We start from the raw sequence: 13,637 nt of genomic DNA, 5'->3' as shown, positions 1-13,637 counted from the left end.
CTCCCCTTCTCGCTCTTTCTTTCTTTCCCTCCTTTCTTCCCCTCCTTTCATTCTCTCCTTTTCCTCTTTTCCTCCTTCTTCCCTTGTCTCTCTTTCTTTTCTCCCTCCTTTCCTTCTCTTTCTTTTCCTCTTTCTTTCCTTCTCTCTCTCTCTCCCTCCCTCTTTCCTTCTCTCCTTTCTTTCTTTCTTTCTTTCTTTCTTTTTCTTTCTTTCTTTCCTTCTTTCCTTCCTTCTTCACAGATCTGCATGGTTCCCTGCCCCATAGCTAGCAATCCAAAACAGTCAAGTGACACCTTTAAGACCAAGTTTTATTCAGGTACAAGCTCTCCCTCCTCTGCGAGGACAGATCTGCACATTCCCCCCCCCATAGCTAGCAATCCAAAACAGTCAAGTGACACCTTTAAGACCAAGTTTTATTCAGGTACAAGCTCTCCCTCCTCTGCGAGGACAGATCTGCACATTCCCCCCCCCATAGCTAGCAATCAAAAAAAGCCCAGTGGAGCCTGAGTGTCAGCTAGCTGCCATGTTTTGCTTGTTCCCTTCTCTGATCCTGGCTTGCTCGTTGCTCTGCCGCTTGCCGTAAACAGCGATAGGGGGAGATAGTGAGAACCAGTGCTGCCAGACGGCGTTATCTGTCTGGCCTTGTGAAGGGGGGAGGGCTTGCGTTCCACCGCTGGTGTGAATCTTTTGGCTCTCATGAGGCACTGAGACTCTCCCGCTTATTAAGTATCCTCCCGCCGGGAGAATTCCCCCGTGCATGCTCGAGTTTCATTTACTTAGCCATTTGCCTCATCCTGCTATATATAAGGATGTTTCCGCCCGTTGGTTATTCCTAACAATAATCCTGTGGATATGGTAACAGTTTTGTAATCTAATAAAGCATAACGCTTCCTTGGAAACGTGTGTGGAGATTTACTTGCTGCTGAACCTGACAGAATTGTTAGGAATCCATTTTCCTCCATCGAGCTGAGTCTCTCCCGAGCGAGATGAGCGGTCCTGGTGGGGCAGGGGTACCTACCCCGACAACTACGTCGGTGGCCACCCCGGTAACTACGGCGGTGCCTACCCCGATTACTGCAGAGGTGCCAGTGACGACCCCAACCACAACATCGGGAACGGGGGTGTTAGTCACCATGGATGGAGGGGCCACCCCTAGGTCGACGGTTTTGTTCATCCCAGTGCATTTGGGGAGTGACCTACCACCGTAAAGAGAAGGATTGGGGCCGGCATTTGGGCGACTCCATGCAAACTACCTGGTCGATGCCAGGGAATAGGAGTCGGGACAGTATCTTTGACCCACGGTCTAGCTCAGGGAGCTTCGGAATGACCCCAGGTAGACCCATCCTGTTCCCACCGAGATCGTCGGTCAGTCCAGTTCTGGACATGGATGGGAGACTGGATGTGTTGGAAGTGGACTGTTGCACTATAATGCGAGACATGGGACAATTGCTCCATAATCTGCCGGGGATAGTGGCCCGGGTGGTACAGATCCAACTGGCCGCCCCACAAGTTCTGCCGAGACTTCCCCCCCAGTGCCGGGCTCGGGACCTGGTCAGCCGATCCCGCAGCCGGCTCCACCACCACCTCGCCCCCCTCCACCGCCGGGGCAGCCGCAGGTCCCAGCGCAGCCGGTGGGTCCAGTCCAACCGCTGGCAATGCCACGTTTGATGGCGACCCGGAGAACCTTTCCTTCTTCATCATACGGGTGATGAAGTTTGTCAAGCGCTGGGCTCACCTGTTCCCCGATGAGGAGACGCAAGTGGATTTCATCGCTTCCTGCCTGCAGGGTGTAGCGACTAGCTAGTATGTGGGGCTCCACAACCTGGAGGCGATGGAGTTGGAGAGCGTTGATGCCTTTATGTGGGCACTACGAGCTCGGTTCGAAGACTGCACAGCGGGCGAAAAGGCGGAAGCATTCCTCCATATTTTCAAACAAGGCAAGTTGTCCGTGCAGGAGTATTCAACCGAGTTTCACCAGCAAGTTGCCAAAATCCGGGACTGGACCGACCCAGTGTTTGCGCAGCAGTACCGGTTGGGCCTGAATGCGGATATTCAAAACTCGGTTTTGGGGACCCGAGACCCATGAACCTTGGCAGCGTGGATGCAGGAGGCAGAGAGTGCTGAGAGCCACTTGAGCACTATGTGGCTGGATAACGCAGTAGCGGTCGGGAGAACAACCTCGGCACCCCCCACCCCAAGGCAAAAGCCGCCCCCTAGCAGATGAAACAGGGGCTGTGCCTAAGATGTGGGGACCACGGCCATTTCGCCGCTAACTGTCCCTTGGGAGAGGGCAGAGGAGTGACGGTGAAAGAAAGTGACAAGCACCGGAGCGACTTGCTTCCCAGAAAGGGCACGGCGAAAACCAGAGGCCCCCACACCCTGCAAGCCGAGGTGGATGTGTTGGAGAACGAGTTGAGTGGGGAGGAGGAGACAGAGCCGGCGGGAAAAGGCCAGGTCCTGCTGTAAGTGGCGCCTAAAGTGGTGAGCAGCTACCCACTTCTGTTTTTCATTACTGTGACTCTTATAAATCCCACTTTGGGCACGCACATTAGGGTCTGGGGCCTCATTGATTCAGGGTGCGGGAAGATTTCATCAACCCCTCCTTGGTCGCCAGCCTGGATGCAGACGTGGTCTGGCTGGCTGAGCCCTTAGTCTTTACCCAAATGGACAGGTCCCCAATGAAAGAGCCCTGTAAATACGAGACTGTACCGTTATGCATGGGGGCAGGGGACCATTGGGAGGAACGGACTTTTATTGTGTCCCAGGGGCCAGATTCCCCCTGGTACTGGGAAATCCATGGCTCCACGGGCATGATCCCTATATTTTGTGGGGTGACAGGATTATAAAGTTCATCTCCCCCAGATGCCAAGGCCATCTCTGGAACCCGAAGTGGGGGATAGCTCCTGGTACTGACCAAGTTTGAGCATGCTTAGCTGCTGAGGAACTGGCCAAAATCCCTCGGAGTATAGAGATCTAGCTCAAGTTTTTGGCGAAGTCGAAGCTGATGAGCTTCCCCACACACACACTGCAATTCTGACTGTGCAATCGAGCTACTGCCAGGGCATAAAATGCCCAAGGGAAAGCTCTATGCCATGAGCCCATGGGAGAAGACAGAGTTGCGGACATTTATTGATAAAAACTTGGCTAGAGGTTTCATCCGGCCAGCTTATTCCCCGTACACAGCCCCCGTTCTATTCCGGAAAAAGAAGGATGGGGGTTTGCGGCTATGCACTGACTACCGGGGGTTGAATGCTGTCTCATCTACAAATGTTTACCCTATGCCGTTAATCAAAGATCACCTAGCTGAAGTGGCTTTCCCAAGTGGCTTTTCCAAGCTTGACTTACGAGACACTTATTTTCAGGTGTGCATAAGGGAAGGGGATGAATTTAAGACTGCTTTCAATACCCCTCTGGGACAGTTCGAATACCTGGTGATGCCATTTGGTCTCCAGGGGACTCCGGGGGTCTTCATGAATTTAATAAATGAGGTGTTGCATGAGCACTTGTTTTTTGTTATTTTTTTTTTGAAATTTATTTTCATTTTCCAGTATAACAAAATTAAACATCATATCTCTTTCACACTCAGTTACAACTTATAATATCCATTACATCTTCCACATTTTACAACTTTTATATCGTACTAGCATAATTCAGTTTTAATTTATCTTTTTCATCTTCAGCCAGTCATAAAATAATTTCCATCTGTCCCAAAAAAGTTCCTCTGGTTTATTTTGTAGTGTTGTATTTAACTTGTCCATTTCAGCTATTCCCATCACCATATTTTTGAGTTCTCCTATAGATGGTATTCTTTTAGATTTCCAACGTCTTGCTATCAGAATTCTGGCTGCCGTTAAAATATATACAATTATATGTGTATGTGATTTAATATCTTCCAGTAACGTATTAAGTAGCCAAATTTCTGGCTCTAGGGGTATATTTATTTTTGTAGCAATTTTGTTAGCAATTTTTTCCCAAAATTTTTGAATTTTATCACACTTCCACCATATGTGGAGATATGATACTATGTTCTTCCCACACCTCCAACACATTTTGGATGCTTTCAGAAAACATTTTGCGACTTTAGTGGGTGTCCAATGCCACCTATAGAACATTTTGTATACATTTTCTTTATATGGCGTGGCTCTCATAAATTTTAAGGATTTCCATGTTTTTGTCCATTGCATTGCTTCTATTGGAATCCTCAATATACCTTGATTTTAATATGTTTTTTTTCCCACCAGGACAATTTTATGTTTTGTTTTAATAAGATCTCCTCTGATTTTAGCTCCACCTTTTTATTTAATAAGTTCCCGTATATATCTTTAATTTATCCTCTCTTTAATGATGGTTTTGCAAATGCCTCAATTAGCGATATCCATATTGGTATTTTAATATAATTTTTGTATTTAATTAAATTCCAAACTTTAATAAGAGAACTTCTTATTATGTGTGCATGGAAATTTGAGTGAATTTTGTCTTTCCAGTACCATAGGTATGCGTGCCAACCCATTACTAGGTCCAATCCCTCTAATGCTAATATTCTAGTATCTTCTAACTTTGTCCATTCCCTTATCCATATCAGTGAACTGCAAAGTAATACAGTTGCCAGTTTGGTAAAGCAAAACCTCCTTGCTTTTTAGCATCCTGAAGATACTTCAGTTTTATTCTCGTTTTTTTGGATCGCCAAATAAAGTCACCTACGATTTTCTCCAAGTCCTTGAAATACTTATAATTCCTAATTATTGGTAAATTTTGTGCCAGAAAGAGGAATCTTGGGAGAATATTCATTTTTATTGTCACTATTCTACCCAGTAAGGAAAGATGCATTCTATCCCAATGCTTTAGATCTTCATTTATATCTTTTATAAATTGTAAATAAATATTTTCGTATAATGTCGAGGTGTTACTTGTAATCCATATTCCTAGATATTTTGCTTTCTGCACTACCTCTATCTTTGATATTTCTTTTATTCTTTGTAACAGTTTTTGTGGACAGTTTTTTTGCTATAATTTTAGTTTTTGAGATATTAATTCTGAAGCCGGCTATATTTCCAAATTCCCGAATATCTTCTAATAGATAGGTTAAAGAGTGTTCCGGTTCCTCTAATATAAAAATCAAATCATCTGCAAAAGCTTGCAGTTTAAAACTTTCCCCTTGTACCTTCAACCCTTTTATCATTTCATTTTTTCGAATCCTCTCCGCCAATGATTCTAAAGTAAAAATAAACAATAAGGGAGATAGGGGACACCCCTGTCTAGTACCTTTTTGGATTGAGACATTCTGGGTGAGTTTGCCATTCACTAAGATTTTTGCAGTTTGAGTATTATACATGGCTTTTATCATTGTGTGGAAATTGCTTCCACATTCCCATACCGAAAATTTTTGTAACATTTAATCCCAGTTGATATTATCAAATGCTTTTCCCGCATCTAAAAGCGTTAATATCATTGGCTTCCCTGGATTCAATTCATAATATGCTAATGTATTAATTACATTTCTTATATTATTTTGTATTTTCCTTTTTGGTAAAAAACCAGATTGATCTTTGTGTATTATATTACTTAACACCCTCTTCAGTCTGTTAGCCAGAATTTTGGCAAATAATTTATAATCTGTGTTTAATAGCGAGATAGGTCTATAGTTTTTTATTTCATCCTCCTTCAAGTTTGGTTTATGTATCAAAGTTATTTTGGCTTCCTTCCATGAAGCTGGAATCTCACTTGATTTTGGAATGTTTTGTATTGATTCTTTAAATGGTTCCGAGACCTGCTCTTCAAATATTTGATAAAACTCTGTGGGAATACCATCAGATCCCGGAGTTTTTTGTTTTTCCTTGCTCTTTATTGCTTCAGCTATTTCACAAGGTGTAATTGGGTCATTTAATATCCCTATCTGCTCTTTGCTAAATTTTCCTTTTTCCCATTTTTCTTGGTAGTGTTGCACTTCTATACCTAGGATCTCTGATTTTTGATACAGGTTTGTATACAAATTCTCTACTACCTCTTTTATATCTCTTTGTGAGAATTTCTCTTCCCCTTTCCCATTTTTTAGCATTTTGATTATTTTTTTCTCCTTATCTTTTTTCAATTTATATGCTAACCACCTCGAAGGTTTATTAGCGTTTTCGAAATAATACAATTTTGTCATTTCTAATTTTTTTTGCTATCTCCTGTGTTAGAAGAAGATTAAGTTGATGTTGTAGCTTATTTAATTTCAATCTAATATTTCCTTGTTACTATCCTTTATTTTATTTTCCTCTTGTATTTTCTCTATCAATATTTCATATTTTCTGTTTTCCTGTTTCCTTCTCCATGAGCTTTGATTTATCCACCAAACCCTTATCCACCAATGCCTTAAAGGCATCCCAAATTACATCTATGGTCATTTCCCTGGAAGTATTAATCCTAAAAAACTCTTTTATTATATTTTTAGTTTTCTCTATTATCTCTTTATCCTTCAAAATCTCCATATTCATAGTCCATCTTGAATTCTTACTAGGAGCTTTTAGTGTTATGATCAGCAAAAGTAGACGGTAACATTTCTACTACTTCTATATCTTTTATAAGAGAAGTCGATATCCAAGCCATATCGATCCTTGACCACATTAATTTAAGTAAACGATAATTTACTTAAATTCTCATGTATCTGCTTAAAAAACTTTGTTTGGTTTTGATTGGGGGTGTATATATTTAATATTAGGATTCTTTTTTGTTGTCTTACTATTGAGACTGCTATTCCTCTTCCCTCCTCTAAGTTAAACTCTAGTTTAGGCTGTAAATATTCTTTTACATATGTGGCTACTCCCTTTTTCTTTTTTGATTTCTCCAAATTAGTAAACACCATTCCTAACTTCTTGTCTTCTAAATATTTTTCTTCTTTTTTATATATATGGGTTTCTTGGATACAAGTTATATCTGCATTAACCTTATGTAGTTGTTGGAATATTTTCCTCCTTTTTTGTGGCCCATTAAGCCCATTGACATTCACCGAGATAATTTTAATCTTCTGTAACTTCGCCATCTTCTGTATCTTTGTTGTTCTGTTGTTCTGTTCTGTTCTTTTTTCCTATATTAATACATTTGATACCATTCTCTCTGGTTTTCTTCATTCTCTTTTCTTTTTTGTCTCTTGTTTCCCCATTGTTGCCGTAGATTACTTGCTCCTTCTTCTGGCTCTTCTTCCGATGTTTCTGATGATTCGTCCTCATTTTGTCCTCCTAGATCTCGTCCAAATCTTTCTAAAAAGTTCTCCATTTTAAAGACTGAGTTGATATTAAATCTTCTCCCTTGATATGTGAATATTACTCCTTATGGTAACAACCACCTGTAAAGAATCTCATTCTTTTTAAGTAGCTTATAGTCAATTTGAAATAATCAAATCTCTTTTCCCTTACCCGCCATGGTGTATCTCTTAAGAATTTGACTTCATGATTATCTATTGTCACCTGCTTCTGACTTGAAGCCCGTAGAGTTTTGTCCCTTAGTTCTTTTTATTAAATTTAATGTGAATCTCTCTTGGAGTTTTATTTTTCCTAGAGTACGAAGTATTTTTCCTAAAGATTAGGTCGATATTACTTTCCACTTCTTCTTTTGCCCCCACTTCTAGCTCTTCTGCCAGCACCTTAGCCATCTCTCCTTTCAGCACCTGTTTAAGGGGGTGCTTGTGTACTTGGACGACATTTTGGTGTACTCCACCGACAAGACCTCTCATGTGCAGTTGGTGAGAGAGGTCCTCCGGAAAGTTGCACAAGCACAAACTATTTGCCAAACTGTCAAAATACGAGTTCCATACAATGGATATTGATTTCCTAGGCTATCACATCTCCCCTCGCGGCATAGAAATGGACCGGGGGAAAGTAAAAGACCTTTTGGGGTGGGAGGCCCCCAGAACTCGCCGGCAACTCCAAAGTTTCTTAGGGTTTGCTAATTTCCATAGAAATTTCCTGCCAAACTTTGTCCAGGTGAGCTTACCCCTCACTGACTTACTGAAAACAAAGGGAAAGGGTCCAGAGGCTACTAAGCCGAGGGCTAAGCTACTGTGGACCCCTGAATGCCAAGAGGCATTCGAGAAATTGAAAGGCCTTTTTACCACTGAACCCATTCTTGCGCACCCAGATGAAACTAAAAAGTTTATGGTGCAAACGGACGCCACGGATGTTGCTATGGGTGGGGCGATTTTGCAAGAAGGAACTGATGGCAAACTCCATCCCCTGGCCTATGTGGAGCCCCCAGCATCGGAAGTGGGAGGTGGGTAAAGATGTGCGGGCCCCTAAACTCCTGCAGAAGTTCCACGCCCGGTTCCCGGAGAAACCGGGAGGCCCCCTGTCTACTATGGAAGGTGGTTGATGTGTTTTTGAGGGGGCAGGATGTCAGCTAGCTGCCACGTTTTGCTTGTTCCCTTCTCTGATCTTGGCTTGCTCGCTGCTCTGCTGCTTGCCGTAAACAGCGATAGGGAGACCGTGAGAACCAGTGCTGCCAGACGGCGTTATCTGTCTGGCCTTGTGAAGCGGGGAGGGCTTGCGTTCCATCGCTGGTGTGAATCTTTCGGCTCTCATGAGGCACTGAGACTCTTCGGCTTATTACGTATCCTCCCACCGGGAGAATTCCCCCGCACGGCTCGAGTTTCATTTGCTTAGACATTTGCCTCATCCTTCTATGCAGGGATGTTTCTGCCCCTTGGTTATTCCTAACAATAATCCTGTGGATATGGTACCAGTTTTGTAATCTAATAAAGCATAACGCTTCCTTGGAAACGTGTGTGGAGATTTACTTGCTGCTGACCCTGACACTGAGCAGTGGATGTTGCCTTCTGACACACTTCCAAGTTCCAGAGTGTTTATTGAGATGTTTGCTTATGTTACTGTTAATGTTACTTTTAAAAGTAACATTAACAGTTACTTTTAACTTTTAACGGGAGCGGTGGCGCAGGCAGTAAAGAGCCTGCAAAGTTAAATCTATCGGGTGAGCTCCTGGCCCTAATCCTAGCTCCCGCCCACCCAGCAGTTCGAAAGCTTGCAAGTAGATAAATGGGTACCTGCCATAGGTGCAGGGGGGCACCCGCCTCTGGTGGAGCAGCGGCGAGATGGAGCAGTGGTGCCGGCGACAACAGGGCGACCCGATCCAATGGAGTGCGGCGGAAAGATGGCGGAAAAACGGCGTCAAAACATTGAGCAAGGCGAGCGGGGACTGGTCCGAATGGCGCGGCGACATGACAACGCAAGCCCAGCCGGAGCCAATTAGGACGGAGGCCGGTGCAGGGATCGTCACAGAGTCGCGGCGACAGAAGCACCCAGCAGGAGCCACTGCAAGAGTCGAGCCGAGTCGAGCCACCGCGCAGAGTCGGAGGAAGGAGAGCCGCTGGATTAACAAAGTAGCCGGTAGGGTGCCTGATAGGTATTCCCCTCCCCAGTACTATGTGGCCCTAGCTAGGATCGTTAAATTGTATGCTGTAAACCGCTCAGAGCCCTTCGGGGGTGAGCGGTCTAGAAATGGAAAGTAAATTAAAAAATAAATATAATATTAATTATATTAATTATTAAAAGTATGGAATTGGAAACTTTTTTTACAAAAATAATGCTTCTATAGGATCTTGACAACAAACAAGGTAAACAAAATAAGAAGCAAAAAGTGGGTGTGGCTGGATGATCACACTTCTGGTAACATGGGGGTGTAGCCTATTATGCTAATGAGCTGCACTGTCAGGGGTGTGGCCTAATATACTAATATGTTCCAACTGTTGGGTGTGGCCTATTATGCTAATGAGTTTCTGCTGGGCTTTTTTGTAGAAAAAGCCCTGTTCTATTAAAGCCCTGTTATCGGGACAGATAAAAAAGAGAATACTTCTTCACGTGATGCATAATTAACCTGTGGAACTCACTGCCAATGGATGCAGGGATGTCCATTCCACAGAATATGCAAAACTCTCAGGTTTGAGATTAGAACTGGAGTAGAATGAACAGCCTAGGAAAGCACCTTTACAGTTACATAGCTAGTATGATGTACTGGTTAAGTGCACAGACTCTAATCTGAGAGAACTGGGTTTGATTCCCCACTCCTCCACTCACAGCTGCTGGATGACCTTGGGCAAGCCATAGTTCTGTCAGAGGTGTTCTTGAAAAGAGCAGTTTCTGTCAGAGCTCTCTCAGCCCCACCCACCTCACAGGGTGTCTGTTGTGGGGAGGGGAAGGGGAAGGAGTTTGTAAGCCGCTCTGAGACTCCAAGTGAAGGGCAGGGTATAAATCCAATCTCTTCTTCTGCTTCTACAATGGAGCAGTCCGCTGCAATGATTATGGTAGGTACCACCTGCTTTTACTGCATTGTCCTTACCTTCTAATCCACTTCTATTTATTTATAGTTTACCTGCCTTCCCTAGTCTGCATCGTTCTGTAATCCTCTAATCCTAGCCCTGTTGCTTTGTTCACAGGTTGCTTCATGCTGTCTGATTGCATTTTTTTATGTCCTGTAAATCACCTTGAGTCTTCTCAAGAAAGGCGGGTTATAAATAAAGTAAACAGATAAAAGAGGATGAGACAAATTTACAGAGGACAGCTCCATCAATGGCTACTAGGACACAGTGGCTATATGTTCAGAGGCAACATATAATCTCCAAATGCCAGTTGCTGGGGAGCTGCAACAGGGTGAAGGGAATCTTTCATAGTCCCAAATGGTATTTTGCAGTGTTTTAGTTACTATTTTTCATTACTTTTTGTTAGCACTTTGAGGGTGTAGATGCACTGAAAAGTGGGAAACAATATCCCAAAAAGAAGGTTCACTACATAAACCAGAATCAAGAACCACAAGGGTAAGAAAGAAGTCAAATAAAGGGCCAATATTAAAAACTAAGTTAAAACTTATAATATAGAAAAACACATGCATTTATGTATATTATACATGTATTCAGAGGTCCCAATAGGGCAGAAACATGTCAGGTCATGTGTACTGGCCCTTGGGTTTAGGCCACCTTTATTTGTTTACAAGGCTTTAATTGGGCCCTTATATGTTTTTAACTGTCTTTCTAATAAATACATGTATTTTTGTATATTATAAGTTTTAACTTAGTTGTTAATATTGGTCCTTTATTTGACTTCTTTCTTACCCTTGTAGTTTGTTTTCCCCTCCCTGTGCCTCACTACATAAGCCACCCTGGTTATGTAGAGTAGAGGTTGGTTGGCCCTTGTGACAGTCATTATGACCACTCCCTCTCTTCTCAGATAGCTGTGCAGAATCCAGATTGGTTGGGCCTTGTGCCAATCAAGAAGCCACTTCCTCCCCTTGTAAGATAGCTGTGCAGAATCCAGAATGGTTGGGCCTTGTGACAATTGAGCCTTTTGACTTTGACAATCAAGAGGACACTCCCTCCCCTTCTCAGATGGCTCTGCAGAATCCAGATCGGTTGGACCCTGTGGCCTTTACCATTCCCTCCCTCCTCTCTGCCCAGAGCAACATTTCAAATGTTTATAAGCTTTGTTTTTTTTAATGCACTGAATTTATCATAAGAAAAGCCTGATTTTTTAAAAAAAACCACAAAACCTTTGCTATGGTAGGAAAGGGCATAGAAAAATTACAGCCAGGTACATGTGTGATTAGAGACATTAAGTAGATGGGAATGGTTAGCAGAGCTTACCCCGCAGTAGGGGGAAAAACATTACCCAGCTCCCTCTAGGAAGGGAATATCTGAAGGCACCCTCAACATTTTCCCTAAAATAAATCTCCATACCTGGGTTGATTCTGAAGGCGCTACTGTAGTCGTAGGTGGTGGCAGCGTGATGTCTGGATGTTGTGACGGACTCGGCTTTGGCATCCCTCTGATCTTTGTCAAGCTGGTGGTCACCAGAGGAGCTGCGGTGGATTCTGTATTGGGAGCCGCAGTAGCTACAATTGGTGTTTCAAGAGTCACCACCTGTGTGGTGGCTACAATAGTGATAAAGGGAGGCAGGACTCTCAGGACAGTTGTTGTCTTGGAAGCAGCAGTTGTGGTAGAGGCCGTGGTGGTGGTGGCCATGGTGGTCGTGGTGGTGTCATGGATGGTGGTGCCTGCCGTGGTGGTAACCGCTTTCCAGATGGTGACTGCCGGTGCCTCAGTCACCTTGGTTACATAGAGGTCGCTGGTGGCTGGATCATAGGTGGTTTCCTCAGCCGGGAATGGCGCGAAGGGAGTGGCGACAGGCTGTACCGATGTGACGGGCAACACTGCTGGGGTTGTTGAAAGTCCAACAGAAGGGTCTGTGGTAAGCTGCACAGCTGTCTTAATCCTAGACTCCTGTTCAAAATCTAGAAGGGAAGCAAAGGGCATTTATCGTGAAGAAACTGTGCTCAAGGTCACCATGCTGAGGTAAGTGATCGGAGATAGGCAATCGGGAGAAACGGCACAGCCCGTACAACCTGAAAGAGGCTTACTACAACTGCTCCTTGTATTCCTGTAGCTCCGTTTGCTTAATTGGTTCCAACCGCTGGCCTTCACAACAACAAAATAGTGGCTGAAAAAATAACAACTGGGCAGTCAGTAAAATCGGGCAGTGATCTCAAGTCAATTGACTACGCTAGACAGAGAACACAAGATCTATCCAATAGGTGGCTGTAGCCACATATGAAGGTTCCTTAAAGTCTCAGGATAAGCTTCGTAATTTAGTAGACTTTTCAGGGAGTAATTTCATGCTACTTTCTTCCTTGACATCAAATATAGGTCTTTCATGTCAGTTAACAGTGAATAAGTATTTATTCTATTTTTTTTCAAGCTTGATATTTTAGATTAGATTTGGGTAAATAAGGATAGATAGCTTTATGTATACACACACACACACAAACCAAAAAACAAGCAAGCTGCAATTTATGGCTATTTCATACATTATTCAAGTCTGTGAATGAACCCCCTCTTCCCCACTCACCCTGCTCCTTCTCCTCTTGCCTCCTCATAAAACCACCAACAAGAGAGTAATGACCCATTTTTAGGGTCCCAACCCACAGTTTGAGCCTTAGCACAGAAATGGACCCACGGGATCTCAACAATTGTCCATGTAGACCAGCATCCTGTTTCCTAGTGCAGCCCACAAGATAGGACATCCACAAGTAGGATGTGAAGGCATTAGGCCTTCCCTAATATCACCCCTTGCCCTGCCCTGCCTAGCCCAAGCTAGTCTGATCTCATCAGATCTAGGAAGCAAGTAGGGCCAGTCCTGGTTAGTATTTGGATGGTAAACCATCAAGGAAGTCCAGGGTTGCGACTTCCGGTCTGCGGCTCAGCGATGGCGGATGCTCTCCCCTGAAGCTGGGGAGGCAATCCGCGCTCCAGGGGTGTTGGAGGAGTGCCACCTCAAGTGGCACCCCCAGGTTAGCCTTAGTTAAAGGCTCCGAGCCGGGGGCACCGGGGGGGCGACCTCTTCGATGGCGGAAGCCGGAGAATTGAGGCGCTCCTTTTTGCCCCAATCGGTCCACCCCCTGTGAGGCTCAGTTTTTACCGAGCATAGCTGATGCCAGCCGGGACAAGCAAGAAGGTCAACGAATGAGCGTAACTACAAGAGATCTGTGAGTAGACCGTCAATGAATCGGAGAAAAAACCGAGCGAAAAAGTTCTAAAAGTTAGCTCCCCCCCCCAGCAGAAGCGGCGTCGGGAGAGAATCCCAGACGTAAACAAACTGAAC

The 13,637-nt window shown here is 44.0% G+C and overlaps 1 protein-coding gene across 1 annotated transcript in view; it reads right to left on the bottom strand.

Annotated features, from left to right (window-relative positions):
* SDC3 (syndecan 3) overlaps positions 1 to 13,637 on the bottom strand; it is a 44,724-nt gene that overhangs the window by 7,819 nt on the left and 23,268 nt on the right. The window contains exon 3 of the mRNA XM_015423377.1: positions 11,717 to 12,270. Coding sequence (XP_015278863.1) covers positions 11,717 to 12,270 — 554 coding nt within the window. The remainder of the gene's footprint in view (positions 1 to 11,716; positions 12,271 to 13,637) is intronic.

The sequence above is a fragment of the Gekko japonicus genome, unplaced genomic scaffold (genome assembly GCF_001447785.1).
Source record: "Gekko japonicus isolate JY-2015 unplaced genomic scaffold, Gekko_japonicus_V1.1 scaffold1743, whole genome shotgun sequence".
Classification (NCBI taxonomy): Eukaryota; Metazoa; Chordata; class Lepidosauria; order Squamata; family Gekkonidae; genus Gekko; species Gekko japonicus.
Note: the sequence above shows the minus strand (reverse complement) of the source record. Positions and strands in the feature narration are given on the sequence as shown.